Genomic DNA, 10,414 nt, shown 5'->3' with positions numbered 1-10,414 from the left:
AAGCCAACCGGCAACCTGCACATGTCCGCGCTGCGGCTAAACAACATCTTGAGAAGCAACGCGACACATTCTAGGCAGGTCCATTTGCAGCCTTATCATAGCAGCGACGCGCCGCCCACATTTGTTGAACCAAGGCCTATTTCTATCGCTCGATCCTGTATCGGTCGGTCTGCCCCGCACATCTGACGTTTCGTCGCAGCCAAAGACACTGAACGCCAAACCACAAGCGCAGATTCGCCCGTCACAACAGCCGATTCGTGCCCGACCAACTCGCCCTGTGAAAAACACAAGATAGCTCGAGACCACCGACCTTTCCTCCCTTTTTGCCGCCGCCGGCAGCCTCTTGTTCGCTCGGGACTCTGGTTCAGGTCGAGGATCTAGGCAAATCGCGCCGCTGGCACCCCTGGCATACCTTCCTCTGGTTTCGATCTGTGCGTGCAAGAAGCGACGACGCCCGCAGCCGGACCTATCTGCTTGGCGAGTAGAACGCAGGCGATTCAGGCTCGACGGGGATGAGGTGACCTACTCGGGTGTCACTACAGCTGTCTATACTGTCTTCTCCTTCTGTCAATACCGCAGGAGGCCAAGATGGTCAAGTTGGATTACGAGCGCGATTATTATGCCGATCTTGAACTGCCGGCGACGGCAGATGCTACTGAGGTCAAGAAGCAATTCAAGAAGCTTGGTGGGTCCGACCCTCTCATGACCCCAATCGAGTACTAACCGGGTTCACATAGCGCTGAGATGGCACCCCGACCGCAACCCGGGCAAGGAAGAAGAGGCCAAGGAGAAGTTCCTGGTCATTCAAGCCGCCCACGAGATCCTAACCGACCCCGTCACCAAGTCCAAGTTCGACGCCTACCGCCTACGGACAAAGCCGTATTCGGCAGCTTCTGGGATAAGGGGCAATCCTTGGCAGAACACGGCGCAGGAAGTCAACCAGAAGTATGGCGCTCCACCTAGACGACCACCAATGCCACCGCGACCGACTGCGACGACGGCAGGATCACGGTACTGGGACTGGGGACATGCCTCCAAGACGAAGGCGGGGAATGGAAATTTCAAGGCGAACATGGATGCTTGGAACCGGTCGAGGCCGCAGCCCAAGACAAGTCAGCCCAGTGCTGCCGCTGCTGCCTCAGCAGCCCGAGAGGCTGCAAAGGCTCGGGAGACGGCAGCCCCCCGGAATGCAGCTCAACCCAGACGACAAGAGCCTTTTGGGACCAGGAGAACTGGCTTTGCTCCAGCATCAGCGGCAGGAGACGAACCGCCGGTAAGGAACCAGCACTATAACGTGAACACCACTACCACATCCGGCGAGAGTGCAACTCAAGCCCGAAGACCCCGGCCAATGTCCGCTTTCGTTGATCCACCGAATGCAAATCCCGGCAAAACATTCTTAGACAGCCGCCAGAGTACGCCTTATTCTGCGAATGTCGGGGAGAAGACGAACCCTTTTGAGCCGCTCAACCGGACGAAGAGCATGAGAGATGGCGCGCGGAAATTCCAAGATGACGATGAAGCACCACCAACGCCCCCTCCCCGTCCACGAAGCGCCAGCGTGGGTTCGGAAAACATCAAGCGATCGACAAACGAGACGCCAGGGCCCACCGAACCTAGACCATCAGCGTTCCAATTCCAATCCCGGGCGAGCGCTCGGTATAGCCCTCGCGTAGGTGAAACGAACTCGGCACCCGCAACCGCCACGTTCCCTGCTTCCAACAGCTCCACCTCATCTGTCAACAGCGGTGCGAATGGTAAGTGGCCTATGGCATCTCCTTCCAGAGAGTTCTGCGTTACTAACAGACACTCTTCGGCAACAGTGAACAGTGGCCCTTCGGCACAGCCAGGCTACGGTACTAAAGTGTATGAGTCTTCTGCTTTCTCTCAGTGTCGCGATTATTGTTCAGGCTATCCCGCCGGGTTACGGCCCCAAGCACCGCACTCGAGCAGTCGTGTTGGTGAGGGCACTACTCGTGCACAAGGGTCCAGCTTTCCAGCTTACACGGCGCAACACACGGCGCGACAGGCGGCGCCGACTCCCAGTGGAGAGCTGCCAAATCCAGGGCCTAATACGCTTGAAAGCCGCATACATGCGCAGTTGCAGCTCCTCTTAGGGAGAAAAGGCCATCAACCGCCCGAGCCACTTGCACCATCGGCCAAAGATAGCGCGCTGTCACCGAAAAGCAACGGGCATAGAATCAACAAGCATGCTGACATGACTCACACTGCTAGCTTTACGGTCCCTGATGACGATCCGACTTCGCCAGCCCAGCAGGCTCGCTTCACCCGGAACAGCGCTGATAACATCAACACGCGGTTCGTCGCGGACGAGAAGGGCGGCGCAAATTTCCAGTTCAGCGCAGGTTCCGAATCGGCTGCAGAGGATGGCTTCCTCCGAGCGAAAAACCGTGCCCGTGGCCATCAGTCACCGCTCAGAAACGAATTCACGTCGTCGAGTGAGTCATTCGCTGGCGCTCCCCAGCAGAACCCCCAGCAGAACGAGAGCGGCCAAAAGCGGGGAGACTTTGTTCCAGAGGCTTGGAAAGAGGCATTTGGACCCCACGTCTTTGAGCCTCCTCAGCCCAGCAAGTCTTCGGTTTCGCCGTCGCGACCCATTCGGCCTCTGAAGAAGCAACGGCCAGTCCGGATGACTGCGGGTACGGCAGGTTTGGTGGAGGACGAAGAGACAAGCGGCGAGGAAAGAGGCCAAGCAAGCGCGACAGCAGGCGGTATCGACGGGGACAGGAGTCCCAACGCTATGGACATTGATACCCCGCCCCCTGAGCCCTCGGCTCCGCCAACGAACGGAGCCCGGAACATCCATGTCGAGCCCACCAAGCCCGAGTGGCGGGCTGGCAACGTCAACGGCGTCAACCCCGACCCCAAGCTGGGCGCCAACTTGAAGATGCCAAGCATGAACCCTAACACGGCCGGTTCCGAAGACAGCGAAGACTTCCTCCGGCCCATGTTCTCCGAATTTAGAAACGTCGAGCCCTTCGCGCATAAGGCAACAGGCCTGGGCTCGCTCGCCGACCTTGGCTCGAATCTCCCTTTTCCGAGCAGACCGTCGGCCAAACTCCCGCTTGCCCAAGAGCGCCCCAAACCGAGGCCTATTTCCCCACCACCTCCCGCTCCGCGGCCGCCTCCGGGGCTAGTCATCCCGGGGACCAAACTCAGCGCGCCGGCATGGCTGACATATGTGCAAGAGTTCGAGACGTACATGGCGCGGTGGTATAGCTACAACAAGAAAATCACGGGCCACTTCGCCGCGCGGCAGAAGCAGAATGAGGGGAACGGCCTGGAGTGGTTGAAGGTGCAGGGCGATGCGGGCGCACAGGAATATCTGCAGGCGCTGGAGGAGGACAAGTATATTCGGCAGAAGTGGATGGCTGCGTGCGATAACCACGAACTGCATTTCAGGGAGTATATGAAGCATCGGGAACGGATGAAGAGGCAGCTGTAGTTCCGCGTTCGGTGAGTTTGTTGGGTTGCGCCGTGGTCGCACCGTCATGGTGTGACCATTGCTATTCATATCCGCCTGTCTCCGTGGCATCTTGTGGGTTTTCCTTTTGAGTCGGTTGGACGCACAGATACCCTTATTCGGGATTTATAGCCATATTCTGCTTGGCGTATGTAATTGATACCCTGCCAATGCGTTATCCTGCGACATGGGCTAGGCGATCGGGTGAAACCACTAGAGGGTGTTGCCGAGGGCTTGGGTTTGGCCCCGGAAGACATTGAGCATAGCGGGGGTTTCATAATTTCCTCTTCATAGCTTTTGGTATAAGGCATCGTCGGGACGTGTTGTAGGAGTAGGACAAAGTTTTCTCTTTGGCGTTTTAGAGGGCGCTGTTTCCTTTCTCGCGGCTCGATTCATACCCACCGACACCCACTCTATACAGCTACTGCACAGAAAGCGATTTCAGTCCGGGGGGTGTGGAATTGCTGATGGGAAAATGGCATAGATGGTAAATATCTTGTTGGGTTGTGCACGCGCCCAGGAATCTCGGTTCTGATCAGCCTCTGCTCCTATTGCTCTGAATTTCGATGGAGGGCCTCTGCTCTGCTGCAATGCTGCGTGTTTTGATGCACAGATGGTACGTTTCCGGTGAAACACATCCATCAGAGGTAGGCAGGAGAGAGATAGTTCCCCGGGGGCCCTTCCGAGACCGTTCGCTTCCCGACTTGACATACCTTATAGAACCACAGTCGCAACAACAACCGCCAAAATGACAATGCGGTAAAGTCTTGTGCCAGCTGCCCACCAGTTAAAACGCCAAGTCTTTGACGGAACCAAGCCGCTGGGCACAGTAAGGAGGTGGAGCCAGCTACCCTTTCAATTGGACTCAAGATTCCCTGGGCTGGTTATTACTGCGGCGGAATTCTGACAAAAGATTTTCTGAAACAGGCACGGGTAGTAAGTGACTAAACCAGCAACCCCGAACGGCTTTCTTTCTCCGGCTGACTCGGCTGATGGGCCTTGGGACAAATGGAAGCCAGGCGGTAATACGAACTGTGTCGAGATCCAGGGAGCGGCTCTACAAGATATTGGGACGCAGAGATGGGTTATGGATACCAGGGCACAAGATCACTGTTACCAGGATCCAAATCCAGAGTTCCAGGCATCCCAGGTTCAGACGGGATGCTTGGGCGGGTATGAAGAGCGATGCGTCTGACGTTGGAACAGTCAGCAAGCCGCCTCTGTAAATGTATACAAGTCGTTAGGGTCATGAAGCTTTTGCATCTATCGCGGTGTTGAGGCCCTGTTATTGCCATGCCCCTCGCCTGCACCCCGCCAATCGTGCATACACCCCGGTAACCGCGAAGCTGAACTGCGCTGCGACACTGGCTGCAAGGCAGCACAAGATTTCGTCGGCTCAAGCGCCTCTGAATTGATTCTTATCCAGACCCTCGACGTTTCTGCAATTGAGCCCAACACGTACCGCAGAGGCCAGCAAAGTCCTCCGGTCCGCCGCTTACCTCGTGAATGCGGCCAGCGCCTCTCGTCTGCACGAGATTGCGCACAACCACGGGCAGCTCTCTTGCCCAAACCTTGGCAAACCTCGCTGGCCGGCACCTCGCAACGCGACGGCCTTGGTCGTGGCTGTATAACCGCAGCACCAGAATTTTCAGTTGCCATTCCATTCGTGCATCCGTTGCGTATTCCGCGCCGAGCACGTGTCCCACCTCGTCCGCGTTGTCGACTTCCGCCGCGGCTACTGCGCCTGGTTCCGCCTCCGTCAAAGCCGCTCCCAGTCTAACAGCGACCATGAACGGTGCCAATCCGACTGCTCGCTCCAAGCGGAAGGAGCCGCCTCATACTATCGACGGCCGGCATCCGAAGCATCACCGCCCGAACGGAGACCTGTCCTCGGGCGGCGACAACACGCCGGATCGCCATGATGACTTCGAAGGCGAATACGAAGAGTACGAGGACGCCAGGTTGGCGGCACTGCTCCCGACCGGCCCGGACACTGCCGAGTGGCAGGCGACGATCCAGAATGTCGTGCGGAACGTGGTGTCTATCCGTTTCTGCCAGACATGTTCCTTCGACACAGACCCGGCCCTGACGAGCGAGGCGACGGGATTCGTCGTCGATTCTGAGAGGGGGTAAGATACGCACGTGGCCAGAACCGCATTGGGTACCCAGACCTAACCGTCTCTGCAGCTACATCTTGACCAACCGCCACGTCGTCGGCTCGGGGCCCTTCTGGGGCTACTGCATCTTCGACAACCACGAGGAAGTCGACGCCTACCCGGTCTACCGCGACCCCGTCCACGATTTCGGCATCCTCAAGTTCGATCCCAAAGCCATCAAGTACATGCCCGTGGCGGCGCTCCCGCTGCGGCCGGACCTTGCCAAAGTTGGTGTCGAGATCAGGGTCGTCGGCAACGATGCCGGCGAGAAGCTCAGCATCCTCTCAGGCGTCATCAGCAGGTTAGATCGCAACGCGCCTGAGTACGGCGATGGGTACAGCGACTTCAACACATGCTACTACCAGGCCAGTGCCGCAGCCAGCGGCGGTAGCTCTGGCAGTCCCGTCGTCAACATTGACGGATACGCAGTCGCCCTGCAGGCGGGCGGCAGGGCAGACGGCGCTTCGACCGACTACTTCCTGCCGCTGGACCGGCCGCTCCGGGCTCTGCAGTGCCTGCAACAAGGGAAGCCGATCACCCGTGGCGACATCCAGTGCCAGTTCCTGCTCAAGCCATTCGACGAGTGCCGTCGGCTCGGTCTGAGCCCGGACTGGGAAGCGCAGGTCCGCAAGGCGTTCCCAAAGGAGACCAACATGCTGGTCGCCGAGATTGTCCTGCCCGAGGGCCCATCGCACAACAAGATCGAGGAAGGGGATGTCTTGATCAAGGTCAACGACGAGCTGCTTACCCAGTTCATCCGGCTTGACGACATCCTGGATTCGAGCGTCGGTACGCCGGTCAAACTTCTGCTTCTCCGCGGCGGCGAGGAGGTCGAGGTGGAGATCGAGGTCGGCGACCTGCACAAGATCACCCCTGACCGCTTCGTCTCGGTTGCCGGCGGCAGCTTCCACAGCCTCTCGTACCAGCAAGCACGGCTGTACGGCGTGGCGTGCAAGGGCGTGTACGTATGCGAGGCCGGTGGTTCATGGCGGTTCGAGAGCTCGGATAACGGTTGGTTGATCCAGACGGTCGACCACAAGAAGACGCCGGACCTCGAGACGTTCATCGAGGTGGTCAAGAACATTCCGGACAAGGCCCGGATCGTGGTCACATACAAGCACTTGCGCGACCTGCACACGTTGAACACGACAATCATCTACGTCGACCGACACTGGTCCAGCAAGATGAAGCTGGCGGTCAGGAACGACGAGACGGGCCTGTGGGACTTCTCCAACCTCGCGGACCCGCTCCCTCCCGTCCCTCCCGTGCCTCGAAAGGCTGCATTCATCCAGCTCGAACACACGTCTCACCCTGCCGTCGCCGATCTGGTCCGGAGCTTCGTCCATGTCAACTGCACGATGCCGATGAAGCTGGACGGCTTCCCCAAGAACCGCAAGTGGGGCATGGGCCTCGTCATCGACGCAGACAAGGGTCTCGTGGTAATATCGAGAGCCATTGTCCCCTACGACCTCTGTGACATTAGCATCACGATTGCCGACTCCATCGTCGTCGAGGGCAAGGTCGTGTTCCTCCACCCACTGCAAAACTACGCCATCGTCCAGTACGATCCGAAACTTGTTGACGCGCCGGTTCTCAGCGCCAGGCTGAGCGCCGAGGAGATCACCCAGGGCGCGTCGACGTATTTTATCGGATATAACCGGATCGGACGCATTGTCCATGCAGCGACGACGGTTACCGAGATCTTCGCTGTGACGATACCGGCAAACTCGGGGGCGCCCCGATACCGCGCTGTCAACGTCGACGCGATCACAGTGGACACGAGTCTCAGCGGGCAGTGCGGGAGCGGCGTGCTCGTCGCTCAAGACGGCACCGTCCAGGCGCTCTGGCTCACATACCTCGGTGAGCGCTCGCCCTCCACGCATAGGGACGAGGAGTACCACCTTGGCCTCGCCACGCCGACGTTGCTACCGGTAGTGAAGAAGATTCAGCAGGGCATCGTGCCCAAGCTGAGAATGCTGTCTGTCGAATTCCGCGCCATACAAATGTCGCAGGCCCGGCTGATGGGCGTGTCCGAGGAGTGGATCCACCAGGTCTCTCTGGCCAACACGTCCCACCACCAGCTCTTCATGGTGACGAAGCGCACGTTTGAGAGGCAGGAGCAGGAAGGCGACGTGCTGCTCGAGGGCGACGTGCTCCTCACGCTCAACGGCAAGATCATTACCAAGATTTCGGACCTGGACGTCATGTACTCGCACGAGGAGCTCGACGCCGTGATTGTGCGCGACTGCCAGGAGCTGACGCTCAAGCTTCCCACGGTGGCGGCCGACGACGTTGAGACGGACCGGGCCATCTCGTTTTGCGGCGCCATCCTGCACCGGCCGCACCACGCCGTCCGCCAGCAGATCAGCAAGCTGTTTAGCGAGGTGTACGTGTCAGCCAGAACCCGCGGGTCGCCAGCCTACCAGTACGGCCTCGCACCTACAAACTTTATCACGCACGTCAATGGCAAGCCGACGCCCGACCTCGAGTCGTTCCTGGCGGCTGTGATCAAGATTCCGGATAACACATGTAAGCGCCTCGGCCCCTTCCCTTCATTTTTACGTTCGCAGAGGGGTTCGCTGACAGAGACGCGGCAGACTTCCGCCTCCGCGCTATGACGTTTGACAGCGTGCCGTGGGTGGTGACGATGAAGAAGAATGAGCACTACTTCCCCACCATGGACTTCATCAAGGATCCGAAGGAGGAGTGCGGCTGGCGGAGGGTCACGTACGAAGGGGGGAAAGTCATCCAGGGCGAAGGGCCCGACGGGGTGATGTCTGGCACTGGGGAGAGCACCGATATGGACGTGGATGCGGGCGCGTGTGATTAATTCCCCTAGGGAATATTTGGTGGCACACAGGCACGCAAAAAGGCCGAGCGACAGAGAGGCGAATTGCAAGGGAAGTGCATCCACTAATGGCGTCTCGTTGAGAAAAGACATAGAAGGTGGGGAGGCGGGAATGGGTAGTGACAGTGTCGCATGGGGGGAGGAGTCGTATCTGTGATGCTTGGTTCTAGGGTTGAACCCCTGCTCTGGGCGACAGAGAGCGACAGAGGCTTGTTCGATGTCTTGTACGAATAGCACCCACTAGAGGAGACCATGCTGCGCAGGGCACGGTGATAGCTGAGAGTCAGCGCCTAGGTGGAATATCGTTCTGATTATCAGTGGACGGGTGACTTTATTCGATTCAACCCTTTCCTAGCCCACGGGATCCCGAGTCTTCTCCCGTCCATGGTCATATGTGCCAAGAAGGAAAGGACGAGTAGATTGACGCACGACGGGGGTCATGCAAAAGCATAAAGCTCCATGACGAGGAGGCTCGTCTTGCCGGTTGTTCCCCTGTTCGTTAGCCCGGACAACGGCCAAGGCTTGTTTGATGGGTCTGACGCTCGGGCCACTGGCGTTCCTCTAGTGTATGTACAAGGACAGTACTACTATGATACTTCGACCATTTCGGCTCGTGGACTATCCTCCGGGCAAGCGCGGTGCTAGCCGGTCCCCTCTACGCCCCAAGGCATCCAAATGAGCATCGGAATGCACGCGGTTTCGTGTCAGGTAGGTGGGCATCAGAGACTCGACCCTTGCAGAGCCCCAGAGCGTCACCATGGTCTACCAAGCCGACAGGCTCTTTAGGTATTGGGCTCAGGCAGTGGAAGACGGTCGTCAAGAGAAGGAGATGGAAGCGCGCAGGCAACATGTCCCTCCCCCCGAGAATGGTAGCAGCGGCCGGCCTCCCAACCCGACCCCCAGGCCTCGGGTCACCGCCGCGGCTGTCGCAACTCCCGCTCGCGATTGGAGAGTTGAAGCGAAACCTGATCAACCTGACTAAACGGTCCAGAGGCCAGCTTCAGGCGGCAGGGCAGAAGACTTTGGCTAGCGAATTGAGAGGGCGAGTCTAGAAAGCCAACAATAGCTAGCCGACATGGAGGGACCGATGGCAGTGGAGTATTGAAGCCAAACCCATGGGGCTTTACCCGAGCCGGCGATGCCAATACCGGAGCTGTGTGCTGGATGCGGGAAGGGACGATAGCTTTGGACGAGGACGATAATGGCATATGGGACAACCCAGCCTTGTGGGGTGATGGTGTCCACCTCGAGGAGGATTAGGTGGGTACGGGAAACGGGTTAACGAAGTAAACCGCTCTATGGAGGGTGAGGTCGGCGCTGCCAACCGGCGGAATGTTTAACAGAAGCCGACATCTCCTAGTACAATTACAAGTGGCTATTTCGATGGTGACCAGGCTCTCACCGATAAAATCATATCAGCATGGGGCCGTAACGAGTCCGGGACGGAGGAGTCAATATCGCCTTCTATACCAGATGATATGGCACAATGCTGGATGGGCGGCTGTCGCTGCGGTCTGCTTGTTGCAGTTGTTTGTTACCTGTAATTGTTCCCTCTGGGTGTCGCTCAGGGTTGGATGCCCATGGTCGTCAAGGGACTGAATCGACTAGGAACGGCAAGGAGCGCGCTTATAGATAGTTGGGGCCTGCGCTTTCAAAGCCACCGACTGTATATGATCTGGATGTTCAAGTAGTCGGCTGGTTGGTGATTGAGCTATCTTGATGTTTCATACATGCTCGTGTCGCTGCAACGAGATTCCGTGCAGCAAACGACACAATTCGCCGTCACGCCCGAACGATACACAGCATCAAAGGCGGACGGCGCGCTACTGCCTCCTTCAACCACCATATTAGCCTTCCTTTTGACCACTCCTCGGTAGCTGTTACGCTAGCCCGAGACCTGGTGAATGAGATGACAAGACGTACAGC

General features: G+C 58.2%; 2 protein-coding genes across 2 annotated transcripts; both read left to right on the top strand.

Moving 5' to 3' along the window:
* Window positions 1-588: 588 nt before the first annotated feature.
* On the top strand, window positions 589-3,466 carry MFIFM68171_06944 (uncharacterized protein; the record flags this gene model as incomplete). Its single annotated transcript, XM_071062364.1, has 3 exons — window positions 589-685; window positions 738-1,757; window positions 1,824-3,466. 3 exons carry the CDS (start codon window positions 589-591, stop codon window positions 3,464-3,466), a joined length of 2,760 nt encoding a protein of 919 aa, XP_070918465.1.
* A 1,806-nt stretch (window positions 3,467-5,272) lies between these two features.
* MFIFM68171_06943 (uncharacterized protein) lies at window positions 5,273-8,470 on the top strand (the record flags this gene model as incomplete). The annotated part of the gene is made up of 3 exons (XM_071062363.1): window positions 5,273-5,613; window positions 5,672-8,169; window positions 8,238-8,470. 3 exons carry the CDS (start codon window positions 5,273-5,275, stop codon window positions 8,468-8,470), a joined length of 3,072 nt encoding a protein of 1,023 aa, XP_070918464.1.
* Window positions 8,471-10,414: the final 1,944 nt, after the last annotated feature.

The sequence above is a fragment of the Madurella fahalii genome (genome assembly GCF_045866475.1).
Source record: "Madurella fahalii IFM 68171 DNA, scaffold_3, whole genome shotgun sequence".
Lineage (NCBI taxonomy): Eukaryota > Fungi > Ascomycota > Sordariomycetes > Sordariales > Madurella > Madurella fahalii.
The sequence above is the reverse complement of the archived record's forward strand: the minus strand, read 5'-3'. Positions and strand labels throughout refer to the sequence as shown.